The sequence below is a fragment of the Lontra canadensis genome, unplaced genomic scaffold (genome assembly GCF_010015895.1).
Source record: "Lontra canadensis isolate GAN:19392208 unplaced genomic scaffold, GSC_riverotter_1.0 scaffold63, whole genome shotgun sequence".
In the NCBI taxonomy this organism is placed as follows: Eukaryota; Metazoa; Chordata; class Mammalia; order Carnivora; family Mustelidae; genus Lontra; species Lontra canadensis.
In genome coordinates this window covers 4,178,675-4,202,695 of record NW_022631057.1, presented here as the reverse complement: position 1 = coordinate 4,202,695, position 24,021 = coordinate 4,178,675, and the positions used below count along the sequence as shown (strand labels likewise).

The following is a 24,021-nucleotide window of genomic DNA, read 5'->3' as shown; positions in this document are numbered from 1 at the left end:
AAAACTCCATTACATATTTCATAACAGAGGTAGAATTTCTCCCTTGTTAAAGGAAACATAACTAATTGATGGCCCAGCACCTCTTCTCCTTCTCAGTTAAAATATCATTACCATGTTTTTACAGTTTGTCAGATTATATATATAAGACCAACAAAATACATAGACATTAATATAAATTGATGTAAGTTGTTTCATCAGTTCTAAAATAAATGTTGACCTTTGCATGTTGGAAAATTAGGTGACCATCCAAAGTGATAACATTGAATTGAATCTGGTCCAACTCTTCTAAGTCCTTCTTCACAGGAAAATTCCAAGATATCTCCAGCTTTGTATATTGCTTTTTTGGGGTAAACATCTATATTTGGTTCTAAAATTGGAAGAAGACATTCTATATCTAAAATGAAATAAAAATAAGTAAGTATGTGTGAAATAATCATTGTAATATTAAATTTAATATATGCTATTAAGTAGCAGGAGGCTTCATACACAGGAGCACTTATAGTCTCACCTTAAAAAAAAAAAAAACCTCTAATTACTTACACCCAACAAATATGTGTAAGCCCCTTTAGAGAAATTAAGGTTGAACAGAAAGGTAAAATTTTGTATGACAATCTCCTCAGTATTGTAATAAATAAGTCCCAAGCAATCACTTAAAAAGTAAATTATTTAATTTATTTATTTAACCATAGAACTTTAATAACTTTTATTTGTCTATAAAACAGGATACGAACAGTTTTCACAGATCATGTGAAAATCAGTTTTTCAAGTAATAACAATTAAAATGCAACATATTTAATTAAATGACAGGTATGTTTTAAAAAGTTAGTAACTGGAATGGCCCAAACAAGAATTATGTCTAGTACATTTTAAGTAGGAGAGAACATTAAAAAGCAAATAATTCCTAACTTTACAAGGGGAACTGTATTTAGTATGTGGACTTTTTCAGAAACACATGGCCAAGCTGCCTTCTGGGTGTTCGGAATCTTTCCATTATACCCAACCTCATCTCTAATATTTTTCTAAAAACCAACACAGTATGAATACCTTCTGATTTAAGTAAAAATGGATACCTATATGAATATATAGGTGTATTTTTCTCATTTAATCTGTTATTTGTGGTTCATTTATAAAATTCAATATTGAAATTCACATGTGAAAATATAAATGACAGGGACATCTGGTGGCTCAGTCAATAAAGCATCTGCCTTCGGTTCAGGTCATGATCTCAGGTCCTGGGATGGAGCCCCACATCGGGCTCCCCACCACCCAGTGAGGAGTCTGCCTCTTCCTCTCTCTCTGCCCCTCCCCCCTGCTCATTCTCTCCCTCTCGAATAAATAAATAAAATCTATTTTAAAAAAAAGAAAATATAAATGACATGCAAGACAAATACTCTGAATAAATCAAGCATATATCACAAAAATATGATGAAATATTTCTAACTAAATCTCAGAAATATTATTTAAACTAGCCAGTTTTATGCACTGTTACTGGCAATTTAATAGTTTAATAACAGTTTTTACATATCCTCTTAGAATGTGACTCACTCAGCTTTAGGAAGAGCTGCACACCTGTATCTCTGTATTTCTTTCCAGTAATTTTGCATGACAATTCTTTATTTGTTGTTTATATTCCCTTCCTAATCCAACTGCAAAAAAACAAAAGCACTATTGAAAATAATTGATCTTGAAAAAAAAAAAGAAAGAAAAGGATCAATCTTGGCTGATGTAGGATTTTCCAACTGATTTATTCAAGTATGGTTATTACATGGTATTAGAGATAGAACAATGGCTTCCCCAAAATATCCACATCCTAATCCATGAAACATGCAAATATGTTACCTTCCTTGGAAAAACAGACTTTGTAGATACAATTAAGTTAAAGACCTTGAGATGGAGAGATTATTTTAAATTATTTGTATGGGAGTGGACCCAGTATAATCACAAAGGTTCTTACAAAAGGGAGCAGAGGTATCAGAATCAAAGTAGGACGTGTGACAACAGAAGCAGAGGTTGAAGCGGTATAAGGAAGGGTGGTGAGTCAAGAAACGTAAAGGGCTTTGAGAAGCTATAAAAGGCAGGACAGATTCTTTCCTAGGACCTCCAGAAGGAACTGTAATTCAACATCTTGATTTTAGGACTTTTGACCTCCAGAACTGTAAGATAATAAGTTCGCACTGTTTTAAGCAATTAGGTTTGTGGTAATTTGTTACAGTAGCGGGAGAAAACTAATATATATGGGGGAAAACGTACAGTCATATTTAAGGAAGGGTATGATTTGGCATAACTTGAAGGCATTCTGTGCAGCATTTATGTCAAAGACCGCAACACCAAGAATGGACTGTAATATAAACTATAGACTTTGGGTGATTACGATGTGTCAAACTGTTCATCAATTGTACAAATATGGCTGGTCAGTCAAGTTGATATTGGGACAGACTGTATTGCATGTAGGGGCCAAGGGATGATACATCTCTGTCCCTCCCCCTCAGTTGTGCCATGAAATCCCAAACTGCTCTAAAATAAACAAACAAACAAACAGGATACAAGTTTCTAACTATAAATTTCTTTCTAAGTTTTATTTATTTGAGAAAGAGAGAGAGCACACGCACAGAGGGAAAGGGAGAAGCAGACACCCTGCTGAACAGGGAGCCCGACATGGGACTCGATCCCAGGATCCTAAGATCAAGACCTGAGCTGAAGGCAGACACTTTATTGACTGAGCCACCCAGGTGCCCCAAGTCTCTGACCATAAATTGTGAGTTTATAATCAAATGACAAGGAAAGGGATGAAAATCCAGGAGCATAATATCTAAAGTCGCTGTAGCAGGCATAGCAAACTATAACTTTGGTGAGTTTGCTTAGTTTTGAATTATTTGGCAGCATGAATCCAAGGTACCTTTAAAACAGCATTCACCTTGTTTGTAAATAATATAATGCATGTGGCATATAAACAAGATTATTTTGGATGAACTAAGTTGCTTTTCAAAGATCTGTTATTAAATCATTATTTACCATTGGTCTCTTAAAGCTATTTGGGGACACCTTAAATTTTGATGATTGTTCATTAGGAAACATCTTTCAGTAGAGTCTACTAAAAAAAAATACATTCAGAATTGCTGTCGTTTCCTAGAAGAAACAGTACTTACCATAGCCTGTGGGCAACATGGGACCAGCCATCGTCACCCCATCCTATGGACCCTGGGGTGCTCCCATCTCTGTTTTATATCCATCATGGCATTCATAGTCCAACTCATCACTGAGGTTAAACCATATGCTCTTACCTTTATTTCTGGCATGTGCTAATACTGACACGTCTTAAGACTTGGAGGCATATTTAAAATCAGGGTCTTATTCCTAATGTTATCCCAAGCACACAACAAGTGGACAAAAACCTTTAATCATTATGTACCAATGCACAAATTATCTTTTAGGAAATATTATTGTGAATAATTTACTAAAAATTGATTTTATGTACATTAGAAAATATTATTATTAATCATTTAGTAAAAATTGACTTTATGCACATTTTCCTTATATATAAATGATACTCTTAAATAAATGATACTATTTTTAGATATACTTAAGTATTCTACATAAATATATATGTCTATGTATACCTGTAAATATATACATATACATAAATATATATACATATATACATAAATATATACGTCTATGTATATACCTACCATCTATAGTATCCTATATGTTCTCACAGTGTACAGTAAGTACCTGGTGTGTGTGTGTGTGTGTCCACGCATATGGAAATGTATCCTCCTTACAGGAAACAGTAGTTCTCTAGATCAGAGATGAAATAAGTGATGACACGCAAAGAGCCATTTTGCCAGCTCTCTGAGCTCTAGTCTCTAATCTGTCAGCGTCCATGTAATCAGACGCCGTGACAGCCTGAGGTGCTCGTGCTCGGGCAGTGGCTTTGCACCAGGGGAAAGGAACCTCTGAAATAAGAGACTTGGAGGTTTCCAGGGCAGCTGGCCCCTTGGTCCATTCTCCCCGCAAGAGAGAAAGGGAAGGAAAGCTTTGCTCTGGAGCAGAGACATGTTTGTGGGGAGAGAGAGAGGAAGGTTTTTACTTCTCTGAAATGTAAGCAAAGGTTCCAGAAAGATGGCTCTAAGTCTCACTGGAGGCATACATTAGCTCTGACGTCCAAGATGTGTTTTCTATTTCATCATTTTCTAGCCAAGTTTGCTAACACTCTTTGTTCAGAAAGCCTGGACCATGCAGAAATGTGAAGACATCCTAGGAACTGTCTGTCTCCTAATAATGTGTGGTAATGAACTTGCTGAAGCAGAACATGCATGTAGATGAGTGTAAAAATCAGAAGTTCAGTAAGTTTTTACAAAATAAACACACCTCTGTAACTGTCATTCAGTTAAAACAACAGAATGATCTCTCACATGTTCGGAGTTCCTCATGACGTCTCTAGCCACTAACCCTCTCTTTTCCGCAAATACCACAGAATAATTTTGCCTATTGTAAAATTTATGGAATCTTTAAACCTCATTTTCATATTGGTGAATGTCAGCATTGTTTTTGTGGTTAGCTGTAGTTTATCACATTATTTTGTTACGTAAATAGATCAGATTTTTAAAGGGTAAGTACACATTTTAAAATCACCTAAAAGGACCAGTCAGTGGTAGCATCTTTCTGATAAAATTACTAAAATTGAAAATTTAATTTACTTGCATATTACTTTCCTAAAGACTTGAAGCTGCTTAAATATGAACAGTATGGATGGTTTTCTTTTTAAGACCATAGCATTAAGAATAAAGCCAATACATTTTTTAAGATGCGTGATTTACAATGTCATTAACATTGCCACAAAATCCAAATGTATGTGTGTATCATGATTGATTTAATGAAGTGATTAATGATTTTATCAGTATTCCCGCAGCTTATTTTGGGGAACAAAAGGTGTGCAAGCTTCAGAAAAAATTTAGAACTCTTGTTCTAGATATTTATTTTTCTCTATTCTTTTCCTGTATTCCTCCTGTTTTTTCATTTTTTGGAATCTCTGCCATTTTGTTATCCAGTCCTTATCTCTTCCCTTGACACTCTAATTCTTGTTAAAAGCCATTTCTCACTAAATATTTGTCCATAAATCTAACACAGTTGGCAGAAAATAAGAGCTTCCACCACAGGTGGAAACAATTTAGGGATTTAAAGAAAAATGGTTGGGTTTTAATCATCGTTACCTAGAAAGTTTAACATACTCATGTTGTGGATCAGTAACCTTAGCTCAAATGGGTGATCATTTACTCATGGTCCCAGAGGTGACTTTCCTCAGAACCCGTGCTAGAATCCAGTTGCCCTGAAATGTCATTGACTTTCTGTGGTGTTCTTCATCCAACACCCAACCTTGGATACACAGAATTTTTCAAGGGCTAATAGAATCTCACACAATATACACAGGAGCCAGTTACCACTGGTCAAGCTGAGTTGTCAGGCCGCTACAATACAACTGGTGGTCTGACAACTGCCATTATCCCACAAAATGAAGAGAGATGGTTCTCGAGATGAAGATGACAATGAAATATTTATAGCATAACTAAAGCCTTATAAATTATGAGACCTGTTCAACCACGGGACATTTCAGGTAGGAAGCCGCTAAATGTCTTCTTTTATTATTCTTCTGCAAGTATTGGTCAGGTGTAAGCCCCTTGTAATTGAAAGAGATTGTGGTCCAACTGGGAACTGAGTATTTTAATTCAAGTTGCTTTAAAAAGACTCTATTTTCTAGAAGTTTAAATTTAAATAATGAGTTCTGGAATAAATTTTTTTAAAAAGCATATCAGAAGCAGGGCGCCTGGGTGGCTCAGTGGGTTAAAGCCTCTGCCTTTGGCTCAGGTCATGATCCCAGGGTCCTGGGATCGAGCCCTGCATTGGGCTCCCTGCTCAGCAGGGAGCCTGCTTCTCCCCCACTCTCTGCCTGCCTCTCTGCCTACTTCTGATCTCTGTCTGTCAAATAAATAAATAAAATCTCAAAAAAAAAAAAGCACATCAGAAGACTTCATTTCCTGATAAGATAGATTAGCTGGTATCAGCATACATTTCTATCAGAAAAAAATGTTAGAAGATTGTACAAAACATCTCTAAAAAACTGGAAATTGCCCAGTGCAAGTCTGTGATAATTAAAAAAAAGGGGGGGGACACCCAAACCCCAAATAACAGTCTATGACTGTTTCAACTTTCTATTAGGAGAGTAATTTCCAGACTGTATTTGGGGGGTGGAGGGGGGCAGGGAGAAGCCACAGAGGGTCCAGGGTTCTTCCTGAATTGAGAAGAGCAAGGAAGATCACATTATGGGAGACCATGGTAGTTAGAATGGCTAGAATTTACAGGGCAGAGTAACAGAGAGGGTATTAGGAGGAGGTAGAGCTAGAGAAGTTTTCTTAAGTGTTCTTGTGTCTTTGGTTGAGAAGTAAACTCTGCAAGCCTAGGCTGGAACTCCACGGACTGCCTTAAGAATGATGGCCAGCGAGTTGCAAAGATGAAGAATCCCAAGCATTCACACAGGTCTAGGAGAGGCCATCGTCTTGTACAGTTTCTTAAGGAGTAGTTTTCCAAATTCTAAGCCACAGACAAATAAACATAACGCTCACAGATACAAAATATTTTAAACAAAGAAACTGAGTGCTTACTGAATTAAGCCTGTAAATTTAATATGCACCCATAAAATAACTGTATAAAACTGTCTTGGTCATAAGACATTTTAACTAGGATTGAACTTATGGTCACTTAAAAAGTCTCTTTTCAGTTCGACATTCCAGTTTTAAATAAAGTTTATTTCCAACTAACGTGATAATTTTCCTGTAAGCAATAAATGGGTGTTCCTTTAACATAAAGGGACTGCCTTCAAAGCATTTGTATTATCTAATATTTCTATGTATTGCATGCACTGGATTTGTGTAGACAGGCAAAGTATGATTTTTGTATATCTATCAGACTCAACTGGAACTGAAAAACAAATGCATAAGCATAAAAGCCAGCAATGAAACCTACACATAGCGCCTGACAACAGATATATTTTTTAAAAAAATCACATCACATGTCAGGATGTGACAGAACAGCATTTTACTTACTGGTGGCACTGCATTTGGGAGGAAAAGACCAGCCATCTGCCAAACATGAAATGGTGTCACTATTATGAGGAAGGCTGTAGCCAACATCACAGACGATTTGTACACTGTCACCTTCCAGGTGTGTTTTTCCTGAAGATGCAGAATGACCATTTTCCACAGAAGGAAAGAAACACTGCCCTAAGGACCAAAGATTGTTGAATGTACAAGATGGAACTGATTTAAAAACAACAACAACAACTAAATTTCCTTTTTACAATATTTTAAGAAGAATGGCAAACTTTCAAAACAAATCAGGTATGAAAACAAAATTTCTAAAGAATTCTGATCATGCTACTATAGATATATTACTTCCATGTATGAAATGTAAATTAACATTTCATTCCGTTTTGTGGTTTTTACAAAAAAATATTTTGTTTCTATAAACTTCTTGAGGTACAAAATTAGATTTTAATATATCCATTTCTCTCTTACTTCTCATAAATGTTGCTTACAGAACGAGAAAGACCATTACTGTCTCCTTTGTTGGCACGTATTTTCTGCCTCCCATTGTTTTCCTTCTTTTTTCTTTTTTTTTTTTAGATTTTACTTATCTATTTGAGGGGGACAGGGGGGGGGGGGGGGGGCGGTGGAGGTGGGCGGAGAGGGCAGAGGGAGAGGGACCAGCAGACTCCTCCATGAGCACAGAGCCCAGCACAGGGCTCCATCTCATGACCCCGAGATCATGACCTGAGCCAAAATCAAGCATCAGGTGCTTAACAGACTGAGCATTCCAGGCGCTCCCCCACCCCACTGCTTTTTGCTTAATATACCTATTCCCTCCTGAGTCTGCTCTTCACATTCACTGAAGGATTAATAGAGATATCACTGTAAGGACAAAAGATGTGGTTTATGGAAAATATGAAAGTGAAAGTATTTACACTCACACGATCTTTGCAATATTCAAAAGAATGGTAAGTTTCAAAATAGAATGTGTATGTAAAAAGATTTGTTTTAAAGGAAAAATATGCCCAGGCTGATACCAAACAAATATTAGGAAATACATATTAATGTCAAATATATAAATCTTCAGTTTTTAAAATTAAAATATGTAAAGCACTTCTAGGTAACACAAGAAATTTCACATATTTATTCTTCATTTGGTTTTCAGAAAAGGCCTCTCAAGAAAGTACTACGTTTCTCATCTTCGCTGGCTAGTCCTGATCCCTGGGACTCTGCCAGACATCTGGGCCACGTCTAACCACCGAATGGTTCAGCCACATCTGCTGAGCAAGGTATTTACTCACCGAGACACCTGGGTATTGGTGACCATCCTTCCTCCGTGCAGATGATGCGAGTCCAAAAGGATCGTGAAGGAGATGCAAAATTATATTCACAAGAATAATAATAAATTTCCCCAACAGTAACCAGGGAATGTTCCTCCGAGTGCTCTCTACCATATATAATTCCGTGGTCTATTTTTGGGTAATGACAGTAGGAAGATGCTGGGAAAAATGAAACAAAACTGAAGAATTAACCCACATCAGTGAATCATTAAGTCATATTTTAATCACCTCTTTGATTTCTTTTTCTTTCATGCAGCTCAGTTTCCTCTACTCTACATGCCTTCCAGTGTACTCATCATCAAGAACAAAAAAATGATCTCGAATTAAGAGTACAAGAGTATTTGAAAAGCCCATTGTCAATGAACATGAAATTTATGCTTGGAGTCACGTGGAATAAAAATCTTTTCCGCAGTAACTTTGAGAAGAAAATCCCGCACAACGATCTATGAGCGGCGGCAGAGGGGAGCAGGCAGCGGCGGGCTTGGATCCACACTATGTGCTTCCAGGTAGGGACAGCATCGTGTGGGCTCCCTGGGGCCTCCCCTTTCTCTGTTCTGATTCAGTCTCTGTGCTGTCTGGTTTTTCCTGGTGCCGTGAGGATGAAGAAATTTTGTTTTCTCCTTATGTGAATAAAGAAAACAACTTCCAAAAATTCAGCTCACCAATTACCTCGGGAAATTCTCTCTTGCTTTTGTCTAGAGGTGACTTTCCATGTGGCAAAGAAGTGATTCCCATGACATTTAACCTGCAAAACCTGAGCTAACTTATCTGTTTACAATTTGACCTGTGGTAGTTTTGGAGAACGTGCAGAAACAAAAGACCCTTATAACACCGAGAGTCGCACCTCCCATAATTCTTTTTTCCAGATATGGCTTGCCCTCCCCTCAAATTACAGCGTTTGATTTCCATCCATTTCTACCTCACTTTGTTATCCAGAATAATATCCCTTCCATTCTCCGATCGTCCCTCTTCTACCTATCCTTCAATGCTCATTCTGCCACATTTAGCAAAAATATTCATTGTGTGCACAGCGATGGGCTAGCTTTCAACCTTAACCTCTTTTGGCAGACCTCCTTTAGCCAGTCACCCCCTCCAAAAGGAAGAGATGATGACTCCCATCTCTACATTCTGATAAAAGCTCATGACTACATTTCCTATGAAATAGAGCCATACCCTTCTACACACACACATACACACATACATACACACACACATCACACATACATACATGGACACATAGTCTTGCAATCTGTTTACTTATTAACACATTTTGCTTTCCTCCAAGTACACTCAAAACTATGGTGGGGCACAGAGGTTTTTTCTCTCTCTCTCTCTTTTTTTTTTTTTTTTTTTTTTTTTGCGCTTCCTTGCTGCAGGATACAGCCTAATCCAGTGCTCAATCAATATTTCACCATGGCAAGCACACAGGGTTTTTATATAACATGCTGCTTTTGCTCTGGGGCCAGTTTCTCACAGGCCTCTAAGCCTTAGTGCAACACAGACTTGGAGATCATTTAACATCTACACAACTTCTGGGTGGATCTTCACTTGACGGTTCTCCGGGAGATGAGTGTGAAGTTTGAGTATATTTTTCTGGATCATGGGTTGGAAAAAGTCTACCTATTATTCTCATCTTTTACACTTATTTTCCTCTGCTTTTTGCCCATTTCGAAATCCTCTCTTAATGTCATTGCTAACAGATGTTTAAAACAATCTATACCAGATACACGGATTAAAAAAAAAAAAAATCAGATACACCTACCCACCCATCCAGACAGTTCTTCAGTGAGACGGCCGTCCAGTCTAACCAGAGAATTTGGTATTTCTGATTGAGACGAAGCAATGCCTGTTGTTGTACTTTTATCCCCATCTGCTAATTGCTCTCCTGTCAGTCTATCTCAATGCTAAAAGTAGTATCAAACAAAAGGAGTTTCAAGTCCATAGAAAGGAGGTTTTATAACTTTTATGAGGGTGGCTCTTGAAAGTAAAGCATTCGTATTGTTCCTATTTCTCTCTTATGTTAGGATTAAAGAGAAACTTCCCCCAAAGAATGTCCATTAGATGTAAAAATTAGCAAGCAACAAAATAGCAAAATATACCCCTTCTGGAAATCAAACAATAAAAGGCAGGACTGAAACTTCACTTCCACCCGTGGTCTAATCAGCAGTCCTGGATCTTGTTAGAGGTTTTGTTTGCCATTATTTGGATATGATGATTTTTATCTCAACATGAAATAAGATGAGACAGTTTTTAAAATATTGTAAGACATGGTTTCTAGTTTTAATAAAGGATGGACAATTTCTTTTCACTTTTGACCTTTACTGAAGAGCTCAGAAAAAGCAAATAACAAGAAAAAAACCTTATTGACATCTCACTGGTTTATTATTCACAAAAATTAGAATATACTGTACTGTTTTACTAAAAGAGATTTCCCTTTGTTAAGTGACAGTTCGATTGAAAAATGATGTTCCTAGTTTAATAATACTTAAATTAGCAAATCTATGAAAATGCAAATATTTCCAGATTTTCTTGGGATCCTTTTCCTGGCCAGTGGCATTGCAGAGTTTATGGAGAAATACACTGGTACTGGACCCTTTGGACATCATTATATGTAGCTTTTTCATCCTGTAATTCCTCTCCAAATGTTGTATTTGGTGGCTTTCACACTTGGGAACTTAGAGGACAGAGAAAATAATATCATTCTATTTTCTCTTAATTTCATATTAGAAAACATTTTGATAAGATAAATCATAAGACTTTATTCAAAATGTTCTTACCTATTTATCCATTTTATATTTTTTAAGATTTTATTTATTTATTTGACAGACAGAGATCACGAGCAGGCAGAGAGGCAGGCAGAGAGAGAGGAGGAAGCAGGCTCCCTGCTGAGCAGAGAGCCTGATGCAGGGTTCGATCCCAGGACCCTGGGATCATGACCTGAGCCGACGGCAGAGGCTTTAACCCACTGATCCACCCAGGCGCCCCTATTTATTCATTTTAAAACATATTTACACACACACACACACACACACACACATCCAACATCCACACATATGAGAGAGGAACTAAATATTCAGATCTGCTCTCGTGTTTTCAACTTACCTTGCACCCCAGCAGTAGAAATCCAGAAGATTAGAATGGCATTAATTAAAAGCAGCATGGTAGATTATCCCAAGCACATATGTTTAGAAATGGCCCAACAGCGGTGGTGTTCCTCCAAGTCCTGCTTTCATTTGGGCTGACATGCATGACTTTTGAATTTCAGGGCACTGCCAGGAAGCTGTTGTAATGAAATAGCTTTGGTAAATACCAAAGTTCACAGAGGGTCGTGTGAAAGAAACTAAATAGTGTCTTATTCGTATTTTCACATCAAGACTCTAAATTCCCCTCTTGATATTTATTTGAGCAGGATAATAGGTTTGCAACTTCCTTGCTGCAGTCACAAAGTTTCTGAATTTGAAGCACTCAGAAATGGACCCCTGAGGAACAGAAATGAAGCTCTTGGCTCTTTCCTCAATAGCCAGGAGGTCACCTGTTTCAGAAGGCAACCAAGTGTAGCCATGTCCACATTTAGTTATTATAAATTCCTCTCCAAGCTGGCACTAAGAATTAGATTCCCCCTTAATAGTTATTATAGGTTTGTAGATATTTTTTAAGTGTAGTCAAGAATAATTATGTCAAATAATGCTTCCTGAAATTTTGAACAAAGTATATTTCAAACTCCTCTACGTGGGACTGGCAAGAATGGCTAGGACAGGGTTGTGGTAGAGTCCCTCTCCAAAAGACAGAAATAATGCTAGACAAAATTATTTTGAAAAACCAAAACTATTTATAGTTTCTGTAATTTGGCCCTGTCAAGAAATGCTTATTAAACGAAATCTCCGTAAGTCTCACGAAAAAAGAGCGGCTGCTCCCTTCCTTCTCTGACCTCTGCCCCACTCTGTGGCTCACGTGGGTAGGCAGGCATTATGACCGGCAGCTCAGCTGTCCTGCTCGAGTGGAATGACATTATAGCAGATCTTGGAAAACATCCACAGCCAATGACACTGGTGAACACAATAGAGATTACAGTGGGAAACAATGAAGGAAGGCTGAGTCTCTACACGATACTGTTGGGGCAAGAAACAAAATGGCAGCCTGGCCGGAAATTTAACAGGGAAATTTGGAGGAAAAAGACCAAAAGGACCCCACTAAGATAATACTTCCTGCCGGTGGTCCAGAAGTCCCTTGACATACAAGAGTTGTGCCCAACCAGAGAAACCAGAGAGGGTCCTGGGAGCTGCTTGTCGCTGGTTGAACATGGAGCAGACTTGCACACTCCCTGAATGTTGAAAGCACTTCCTAAACCACACAGGGTTTCAGAGACAAAACATAGGATGTTTAGCGGGTCGATGTGTTTAAGCATGACCTCTGACCCATTATGGGTTGACGTAATTAAGTTATGCTGACTCAGGAATGACTCCTAGGAAGTCAGACTAAAAAATAAAAAGAAATAAAACCTGAGCAATGACATCCAATCCCAAGGTCTGAGCGACACAAATGTGCACATTAGGGGCAGAGCTGGGGGAATGTGCACTGCGTTGGCAAAGTGGGGCCGGGAGTGCTGACCCCCGGTTGTTGATAAAGATCAAGACCCCATCAGACAGTCAGTCCACATGAGGACCCTGTTGCCAGGTTAAAGCTATGGCCTCAGAAAGACTTCCCAGGGGTGGGCTCCTTCTATTCGGAGGACATTGAGGTCATTGGGGTGCCCCTGCCACCCAAGGCCGGGTGGCAGGGTACAGAGTCTGCATGAGCAGGTCTGGCAGTTGAGGCCAAAAGGAGACTTGCAACTGCGCCACTGCAGGCGAGGAGCATCACAGAGAAGAGTTAGTGGGGGTACAGGGTATCGGCCTAATGGACAAGGCCTACCTACATTATGGAATATGCCCCCAGAAGCAGAGCTGGAGGTTTTTCAACTGCCTTACTAGGAAGTGGCCTGCGGTATGGAGACCCAGGGGAGTCCTGATTCCCCCAGAAGGCCTGGAGCCCACAGGCAGCAAGTCTGCATGATGACCGCCTGTCGCCCTTTCACACCTATGGGCTCAGAGCGATTTTCAAAAGGTGGGCTCGCTCCCCACCAGGGGCGATGCCAGCAGTGGAGGCCTAACTTTCACAAGCTCGGAGGGCAAGGTCTGTCCAAAGCCAGCTTTTGGGGTACATACGGTCCAGGTGCACACCTCCGAGGTAAGGGTAGCCAGAGACTTGGAAAAGAGGGCAAGCATCCAGAGATACCTGGTCCCAGGAGCATGCTCTTGGGGTACAAAAAATCTAATTCTAAGCCCCAACCTATGCAAATGTAAATATTCCCTCTGAAGGCCTAGCTAAAGTCATCCTGATTGCCTTGCCCTGCGTGGGTCATACAGAGGCCGTGCTTCCTCCAGTAAGAGACGCCCCCTAGTTGCTGGAGAAGCCAAACACCCATCAGGCAGTTGGTCCAAATGTGCCTTGCTGCCTCTAGTTGAAGCTGGAGCCCCAGCATGATTTTAGTAGGGGGTGGGCTCTGTCCACCCTGCAAGCCAGCAGGTGTATGGGGAACCCGACCTGACCTCCACAGGCATAGAAGGCTGTGACAGCAGAAAGCCAACTGACAGAATATGGACCATGGAAGCACAGGCCCCGCGAGTCCGAGTAGCCAGTGTAACCAGGGACCTGGAACTGGGCAATGTTGGCTGAAGCTGGGTCATAGGACGGGGCAGCTGGGATCCCCGGCATCTGGTATACCAAGGCTTAACAGACAAAATGGCACATGTTCTCCCTGAAGGAAGAGCTAGAAGAATCCACAGTGCCTTGCCTCAGTGAGGCAGGAAGGGGTGGCTGAGAAATGTGTAATAAGAGACACCTCGGATCCTTGATTGCTAGAGAAGTCACTGGGCAGCTGCTTCCAATGGGAATGAGCCGTCAACAGGTCAAGCTGAAGCCTCAGGAAGGATTTCAGGCTCTCCCCACCCTGGCAGCTAGGAAGTATTTGAGGACAGGCTTGAGCTCTGCAGGCCTCTGAAGGCCCCAAAAGTCAAGGGCTGGCTGACATGGTGTAGACCACATATATGTGGGCCATGCAGATCAGGACGGTCAGGGACCTTGACCTGAGCAATGTCCGATGAGGCCAGTCACAGGAGGCGGCCATTAGGGAACCTGGCATCTGCCTAATTCCAAGGTTTAAGCTCCACAAATGCATATATTCCCCCTGAAGGTGGAGCTGCAGAAATAAGATCGGCCTTGCCTGGGCAGGGCTAGGTTAGATGACCGGAGGACCCCCCAGAAACACCTGAGGAGCCACGATGGTTGAGAAGCTTGACACCTCATCAGTGTATCTAAGGCTGCTGCCTTAGAAAGATTTACAGGGTTGGGCTCCTTTGTCCTGGAGGCTATGTAGGTGGTTGGATACTGCCCTCCTGTCTTAGGGCAAGGCTGAGCAGGCCAGCCTGGGTATCCTATCATCTAATAAGAGATACCTGGGAGTCTTGATTGTTGGCAAACCCATCAGGAAGCCAATGCAAATGGAAGCAATGAAGACTGCTGCCTCACAAGGATTTTCAGGGGGTGGGGCTCCCTCCATCCTGAGGTCATTCAGGTGCCTGAGTTCAGGCTGGGGTTGAACAGGCCTGGAGTGTCCCTTGCAGCCCAAGGCCAACTGTTGTGTGCCAACAGCGCATGCGCGGTTCTCCCTCCCAGGTGAAATTGGCCTGGGATCTGGAACAGGGAAGACCTGGAGGTTTTTCAACAGCCTCGCTTGGGGAGAACCAGACCCATAGGACGGGTTGTCTTCCATTTGGAGACATCGGGGGATCCTGGTTCCTAAAGAAGCTCAAGACCCCATCCAGAGTCACGTCCACACGGGGACTGTCTCCCATTAGTAGGGGTCCACTAGAAGCAATTTTCATAAGGTGAGCACCCTTCTCGCCAGTCGCTATGTAAGTGGTGGGGGCCTGGCCAGCGTTTCACAGGCTCTGAGGGCTGGGTCTGCCCAAGATTGGCTTACAGGATATGTGTGTGGCTGCACACGGGTGTGGGTCAGGGAAGCTGGAGACCTGGAACAGGGCAAGCATCTGGAGATGTCAGGTCAGGGGAGCAGGTTCTTAAAGTTACAAAGCATCGGCCTAATTCCAAGCCCTGCCCTACGGCATTGTGCATATTCTCACCGAAGGCAGTCCTTTAGAAATCTGGAGTCCCCCCCACCCCCGCAGTGAGAGACACCGGGGAATGGTGGTGGAGGCAGAAACTCGGACCACAGGAAACAGTAAGGCCACAAGGGACTGTTGCTCATTTCAGCAGCTCAGAGTGATTTTCGATTTTCGGGGAGCTGGCTCTCTCCATTTTTGAGGCTATGCCAGTGGCTGGCTCTGGGCATTTGCTCCACGGGCCTGGAGGGCCCAGCGGCCAAAGGGCAGGTGATGAGGTATGTACTGCACAGGCACAGGCCAGGGCGATCAGGGATCTGGAAAAATACAAGTGCCCTGTGAGGCTGGGTCACAGGGACAGGCTACGTCTGAAATGCCTTGCCAGGGTGGGGCCCAGCAGCAGAGCCACGGTCCCCTCCAATAAAAGATACCTGGCAATATTGGCTGGTTAAGCCTGGGACCCCTCAGGCAGCAAGGCCACACGGGGGTGTCTGTCAACCGTTGTAGCTATGGGCTCAGTGTGATTTTTTTTTTTGAAAGGTGGGCTCTGTCCATGCCGGAGGCTCTGCAGGTGGTTGGGGCCTGGCTGGATTTTCACAGGCTTGGAGTACCGGGTCTGCCAGCGGCCGGCTTACGGGGTATGTGCTGTGTATGTGTGGGCTGTGCAGGTCAAGGTAGCCAGAGACCAGGACCAGAGCAAGTCTTGTAAGTAGGAGGGTTCATAGGAACAGGCTCTTGGGGTTACAAGTCATCTGCCTGATTCCAAGTCCTAACCTACACGATTGTAATTGAGATGAACGTGGATATTCCGGGTGAAGGCAGACTTTGAGGAGTCTGGACTCCCTTTCACGGCTAGATCAATGGGCTGGCAGGGTTATCCTACCATAAGGGACTCCTGGGAACTTTGATGGACGCAGAAGCCCAGGACTTCAGCATGCAGCGAGTTAACATGAGGATGGACTTTTGCGCCTTTCCATGGCTGTTTCAGAGCAATTTGGGGGCAACTCAGAGCAATTTAAAGCTGCTGCCTTGGAAAGATTTTCAGAGTTGGGCTCCTTTGTCCCTGAGGCTGGTTGTTGGCAAACCCTGGAACCCTTACAGGCAGCAAGTTCAAATCAAGACTGATGGTGGCCAATCTGGAGCTTCTGCCTCCTCGTGATTTGGGGGCTGGGCCCTGCCCCATTAGCCTGGAGGGGCCCAGCTGCCTCAGGCCATCTGAGGGGGCACGAACTGCCTGCACAAGGTCAAAGCAGTTCAAGGTAGCCAGGAGCCTGGGGAAGGGTATGGATCCAGGTGGGCCGTGTAAAGGGATAGGATGGGGTGGACAAAGGCATGTGCCTCAATTCAGACTGTAACTTATGCAAATATCAGGCTTCCTTTGAAGACCAAGCTGGAGGATACCTGTCTGCCTTGCCTGGGTGGGGCGGGGCTTTCTCAAGGTGTGTTACCTAATAAGAAGCACCTGGGAATCCTGGTGGCTGAAGCAGCCCAGAACCCCTGCACAAATGGAGAGTGATTGGCCAGTTTGCTGCTGCGGCCCCAGGGTGATATTTGGTGGTGGGCACACTCCACACTGTAGCCTAGGCAGGTACTGGCGTCTGGTACCACTTCCCTTCCTTGGAGGTCCTCAGCTGCCTCGGGGGTATGAACCGCACGTGTAGCCAGGGACCTGCAACAGAGTGCTGGTCTTGGGAGGCTGGATTAGAGGAGTGGCTCTTAGGGACAAGATATGTGGGTACTTGCAATCCCTATCCTTCCCCGCAGGCACTGTCCCCTCCGAGGCAGAGCTCGAGGTCACTGAACTGCTGCAGTACAGGGCCAGGAGTGCTTTCCAGGTATCAGCTAATAAGAGACTCTTGAGAGACTTGAGAGAAGGAGAAACCTTGGATCCACTCAGGCAGCAAGTTCAAATGTGGAGGGACTGCCCCCAGATTGTAGCTGCTACCTCAGGGTGATGTTTGGGGCTGGTCCCATCCCCACTAAACCCATGCGGGTGTCTGGAGTGGGCCGTGGCTCCCCAGAGCTGCAGGGCCCCGGCGACCCCGAGGGGCTGGAGTGGAGCTGACCGCACACGCACCGTACTGGCGAGAGGATAGGTCAGGTTAGCCAGGAGCCTGTAACAGGGCAAGTGTCAGGAGAGGTGGTGTCAGGGTGTGGACTCTTGGGGACACAAGGTGTCTGCTTAATTGTAAGGCCTACCCCTCCATATAGTACCGCTCCCCACCCCCGAAGACAGAACTGGAGGTTTCCCAACTACTTTGCCAGGGAGGAGCGGAGTATGGAGCACAAGGTATCTTCCATTAAGAGACACCCAGGGGTCTTGATTCCTAAAACAGCCCTGGACCCCATCAGGCAGCAAGGCACAAGGGGATTGACTGTGGCCCATCTGCCACATCAGAACATTTCTCAGAAGGTGGGTTCTCTCCATGTCAGAGGCTCTGGAAGTGAGGGTTGGCCTGGCTGGAGTTCCACAGGCTTGGAGAGCCAGGGCTACTCAAGACCAGCTTACAGGTATGTTCTGTTACTGGATCAGACTCTTGGGGTTACAAGTCATCTGCCTTGTTTCAAGCCCTAACCTAAACCAATGCACTTATTTCCCCTGAAGGCAGATCATGAAGACGTTGGACTGGGCAGGGTATTGCCGGGCAGAATGGCCAGGGCATCCTCCAATAAGAGACCCCTCAGAGCCTTGATTTCTGGAAAAGACCGGCACCTCATTAGGCAGCCAGTACAAGCAAGGACTGCCTTTCACCCATTTAAAGCTGCCATGTCAGAAAGATTCTCAGGGAAGGGATCCCTCTACCGAGGAGGCTAGGTAGGTGATTGGGGACCGTCCTGAGCTGGAGGGCCCATGGCCACATGATGTGGTGTATATAGCATGTGTGTTGGCTGTGAAGGTCAGGGTAGACAGAAACCTAGAATGGTGACCTTTGGTGGGTCAAAGACATCTCCCTAATTCTAAGCCCTAACCTTCATAAATGCACAAATTCCTTCCAAATGTAAGACTGGAAGAAACTGGATATCTTGCCGGGGTGAGGCTGGGCAGTCTGACTGGAGTATCTTTTAATAAGAGAGACCTGGGAGTCTTGATTGCTAGAGAAGTCCAGAACCCCATCAGGCAGGCAGGCAGTCAAATGGGCACTGTTTCGAGTTTGAAGGTGATACCACAGCAGGATTTCGGGGGTGAGATCCCTTCATCCTGCCAGTAATTGTGGACCAGCCCAACTCCACATGCCTCAGGGTCCCGGGCTGCCAAGTTCAGCTACTGGGGTTCATAGCACACATATGTTTGCCATGCAGATTTGGAAAGCCAGAGACCTAGAACCTGCAATTTATGGAGAATCCAGATCTCAAGAGCAGTCTCTTGGGGTTCCATGGCATCCTCTTTATTCCGAGCCCTAACCAACCCAAATGCACATGTGAGGACCAAGACAGACCACCCAAAATGTACCACTTTGCCATATTAATAATTTTGAATTAAAGTTATGTAAGAAAGAGTGCAAGAAAGACACCTAGACTGCCTCCCTTTGTCTCCAGAAAGCAGGAAATAAGTCTACCATGTAGGGGCGCCTGGGTGGCTCAGTGGGTTAAAGCCTCTGCCTCCGGCTCAGTTCATAATCCCAGAGTCCTGGGATCAAGCCCCGCGTCAGGCTCTCTGCTCAGTGGGGAGCCTGCTTCCCCCTCTCTCTCTGCCTGCTTCTCTGCCTACTTATGATCTCTGTCTGTCAAATAAATAAATAAAATCTTTAAAAAAAAATCTCCCATGTAAAGAGGAGGCATCTTGCAGCAGGAGGTAAAGAGATATCCCATCACCAAAGATAGGGAACTCAGAGCCAAGGAGGCTATATAAATGAACATTTTATTTTTGCCAATTTACCACCCCTGTCCAAATTCTGTTTTAAATCCCTTACTAAACACGTCGTCTTTGTCCTGTCAACTTGCCACAGATTTATTGCTTCTTTGTCTAAAAGAAAATATAACAGCAGCCTGTTTAGTCATTTGAGTCTCAATTTTAATATCTGGCCTCCGTACACACAAAATTTTGCTTCTTTCTCCTGTTAATCTATCTTACGGCAATTTAATTCTTAGGCCGGCTAGAAGAATGTTGAAGAGTACAGAAATATTTTGCCTCTGCCAAACTTGGTGTGATGGGCAGGGTGAACTTCCCTGGCTGCACAGAACTGCAGCTGAGAGGGGGTAGGGGGGTGGGGGAGTATCTAATGTACCTGCAAGTGGTGAGAGTCCTTTTTCTCTTTCTAAATTTAGATCAGCTGGAGAAAATATTTGTGGAATTGGTTGCTTGGACTTGGAAAATCTAGTCAATTTGGTAGAATAGTCTTGGTTTGACTAATCATGTCCTTCCTGAGGTGGTCAATGCTTTCCCTTATCTCGTGTCCTCTGTCATAAATAGGAATCACTAAGGGGAAAGAATGTCACCCTGGGCCTTACCAGCCTGCTGTTCAAGTCAGGCTCATAGACTGGTGTGTTCACGATTCTTCTCCAACTGGGGTCTGTTTGGACAAACTTTGATGTGGGCTCCCCTTGTAAAAAAAAAAAAAAAAAAAAAACAGATGAAGTTTTTCCTTTCATCTTGTTCTATGTCCCGAGAGCTTGATTCTGTGACCAGCGAGAACATCCTGTTTGTCTCCACCATTCAGAGAGTACACTTACTTGGATATACCTTGCTGGTCAATTGAATAGACTGGGGTTCTGAAGCAAGAGGTTATAAGCAGCACTCTGTCCACCAATGCCAAGGGAGTTGTCATAAGAGGTTGCTGCCCAAAGGGGACCTTTGTCATCTTAAACTTTGTTGCTTCTTAGCCCTAGAAAACTCCCATTCTAGTAGTGCCTGCCTGGTGAAATATCTTAGGGGGTCTGAGACTGGAGACCTCTTATATTTTCATGGGAGACCACAGACACTGTCTTCACTACACCATCCTTTTTGTTACTGGACAAGGGCCCATTGCTCAATGTACATAAAGTCAAAACACTGATGCTGGTTTTGTGGTAGAGAAGAAGGGTTTTATTGTAGGGTGCCAAGCAAGAAGATGGGAGAAAATTTCTCAAATCTGCCTCCCCAAAGGGTGGAAATTGGGTGTATTTAAGTATAAGGGATGAGGATGTGAAAGGGTGTGTAGGTTGATTGGAATATGCTAATTGGTTATATGGGAAAAGGGAGGCCTCCTCCTTTCTGGGTATGGGAATTCAGGAATCCTGTCTTTTCATGGGACACATGTTCATTAAAGGTCAGAGTAAGCATGATGATGGGGGAGATCTCAGAGTGTGTCATCACAAAAGTTAATTTCATTCACTCTTGAAGCCGTCTGTAGAACTGCAAGAATTCTTCCCAGTTTGCTCTAGTCTTAGCTAGTCTTACTGGTGGTCAGTCAACTTCTGCAAAACAAGCTCATAAATCAATCAGGTTAACTAGAGTTTCCTTAGGGTGGAACAGCCAAGCGTTCTTTAACTCAGCATATTGGTTTGAGTCCCCTCTATCATTTGATCATTTTCCAGTCTTGAGGGATTGGAAAGATGACCACTCTGGCTACTTCCTGCTGATTTTAGGGGCACAGTTTGGGGCTTGAGGAATGAAATTATTTTGTACTTACTTGGAAGTATATTCTTGTTCCTGGCTCAGCATGCTCATTTTGCATAACAAGGATATTAGTTCTTTGTTTGACCACCTTGAAACAACACCATGTTTGTCATTCCAGATCTAATAACTGGTATGATGCATATGGATAAATCCACTTTAATTAGTCCCTGTAACATCAATGCCTGAGAGAATCTGTGAAAATAAACCTGAAAACCAGTCTGAGCCCAGAATTCCCCTGTCACCATATCCAATTTTTTTAAATACGCAACTGGTTCTCATGTAAAGTTACCAAGTCTTTCATGAATGGGCAAGTCAAAGAGCTTTCTTAGGTCTGGAAGTCCCAATGCTGGTGCCTTTAACAAAAATTTTTAATGATGTGGAATGCCTGGTGACATTATCCTGTCCAATTACAGAGTTCATTGTTTCCTCAGTTGATGGCTTCATAGAAGGGCTTCACTGTGAAGCCAAAGTAGGGAATCTAGATATGGAAGAATTCTGCCATATATAAAAATCTCCACAGTTGTCTCTGGATAGTGGGTAACACAATCCTGGCTAATAACTCTTTCCTAGCAGGAAGGAAACTTCTTTGCCCCTGAGAAGACCATTCAAACAGCAAATATTTCACAGAGGGTTGAGAAATTTGCCCCTCTTTTTTGGATACTTCATCCCCAACCAGCTAGAAAGTTCTGAGTCAAATAGTCCTTAGTCTCTGGTCCTACTGGCTATCAAAATGTCAACCACATATTGAAGCAAGGCACCCTCTCTGAGGTGAAGTTCTCGAAGATCTTTAGCCAGAACCTCACCAAAAATAGGACATTCTTAAATCCTTGGGGGAGTACAGTCTAGCATTACTGCTGCTTAACCTTCATGTTCAAGTCTTCCCATTCAAAGGCCAATAGTTCTTGAGATTCTGGACTTAGAGGCACACAGAGAAACACCTCCTTTAAGAATCCAGTGAACCAGTAAAAAACTCCAGACAAGGTGATGAGCAAGGTGTAAGGGTTAGGTACCACCAAGTGACCATTTTCCATTATTTGTCTAATTGCTCTGAGGTCTTGGGCAAAGTGATATTCTTTTGTGCAGTCTTCTGAACCAGCAAGATTGCAGTGTTGGAGGTAAGGGACAGGACTGAATTAGTCCTGTTCCAAAAAGGCAATCACCAGAGTCTGCAAATCTCATGTAAGATGTTCTCTTAGGGAACAGTGTTTTAGGTTTGGAATCTTTGCCTTAGGCAAAACCTCACCTGAAAGCGTGCTATGGTTTTTGCCCCTCCAGTCATCCCATCTGCCCACGTTGGGGCTTACCTTTTGTAGAATCTCTTCTGACACGTCCATTGGCTGTTCCTGTCCTTACTATAATATTGCTTGGAACACTCACGTTGCTCTGGTAGTACTTTGATATCTCTTCATGCAGACAAAAAATGACGTGAGTATTGAGCTCACTCAGCAGGTCCCTTCTGAATAGTGGAGTGGGACACTCAGGCTTATACAAAAAACTATGCTGCAGGTAAGTTTTTCCAACTTGACAACCTAGGGGTTGGAAGAACCATCTTTACAAAGGTTCTCCTGATACTCCTGTTAATTTCATAAAGGATAATTTTATTAATCAAGTATTTAATACAGAACAGGTGGTGCCTGTGTCGATCAAAAACTTTGTCATCCACCTTCCCACTTTCAGTTGTGCCAGGGCTCCTTGTGAGAAAGGTTAATGGAGCCTGTGGGTTGTAATAAAGTGAAGGCTTCATCACTTTTGATCAGTCTCAGTAAGCTGGGACATTTCAAGAGTAATGTGATCTTGCTCCCCTTTTTCTCCAGGAACTTTATTTAATCTAGGGGCAATTCTTTCTTCCAATGGCTTTCTTGTTTACAGTAGGCACATTGCCAAGGCCACATTGTAGTGTGCCCCTTCTGATTCTCCTTGCCAGGAGTTCTTACCTTGGGTTTGTCACCTCTTTGTCCTTCCCGTGTAAGGGCAGTAGCAAGCAAGGTCACTTGTTTCATCTTGCATTGCTTCTTTTTCTCCCGTTTGTGATCTCTACTGTTAAAGACCTCAAAGGCAATTTCTCCCAGTTGTGACATAGACCTTTCTATGACCCTTCCAACCTCTGTCATTTCTTTTGAATATCTAGGACCCTAGCATAATTTCCCGTAGCATTTGCATCTCATTTGGGGTCAGCCGCCAGCACCACCATGGCAGCTGCAGCCCTTACCAGATTGGCTAGAGCCTCAGCCAGGAGCTTATCAGCTTCTTCTAACATCATTCTCCACTCTTCCGACATATGGAGAGTGATTACTAAACTCTGTACATTTGCCCAGATGAGGTTATGGGTGGCAAGATTGGGGAGAACAAGTTTTCTATTCCTTTTAGAGCCATGTCTATATGTTGGCTTATTATTTTTCCAGTTAAACAAGTTGGAAGTAGAGAAAAAGCAAAGGTACACAAACCATTTCAACCGATTAGTCACCATTGTTTCCTCAATGGTCACTTGCCTTAAAGGGAGTTGCCCTGCCTCAATTTGAGTGGCTCCCTGGCCAAATTTTGCTCCCTGCCCTGTTGGGTATGAGGAGAGACTATTCCTTTTTGTTCTAACTCCTCACAAGCCTGGGACCCTAGAGCCCAGGGCTCAGAGGTTTGCGTATCTGGAGCCCCTGCTGCACTACCCTATGGAGGTCGACCTGGACCTTTGGTAAATTCAGCTGCATTAGTTAAGGGGTCATCCTGTCGCTTATTAGATTCTGGTAAAACACTGCCCTTTGGGGGTTTATCCCCCCCATTGGACCATAATCTTACATTTCTTCTGTACCAGCTTGTTTTGCTACAACAACACGAAAGATTGTACAGAC

General features: G+C 43.0%; 1 protein-coding gene across 1 annotated transcript in view; it reads right to left on the bottom strand.

Moving 5' to 3' along the window:
* Positions 1-11,683, bottom strand: part of CFHR5 (complement factor H related 5) — a 34,918-nt gene extending 23,235 nt beyond the window's left edge. Inside the window, exons 1-4 of the mRNA XM_032878183.1 lie at positions 11,525-11,683; positions 8,384-8,581; positions 7,101-7,277; positions 218-394 (exon numbers count right to left, since the gene is read on the bottom strand). Of these exons, the coding sequence (XP_032734074.1) occupies positions 218-394; positions 7,101-7,277; positions 8,384-8,581; positions 11,525-11,582 (610 nt within the window). The 5' untranslated portion in view covers positions 11,583-11,683. The remainder of the gene's footprint in view (positions 1-217; positions 395-7,100; positions 7,278-8,383; positions 8,582-11,524) is intronic.
* Between the last annotated feature and the right edge of the window lie 12,338 nt (positions 11,684-24,021).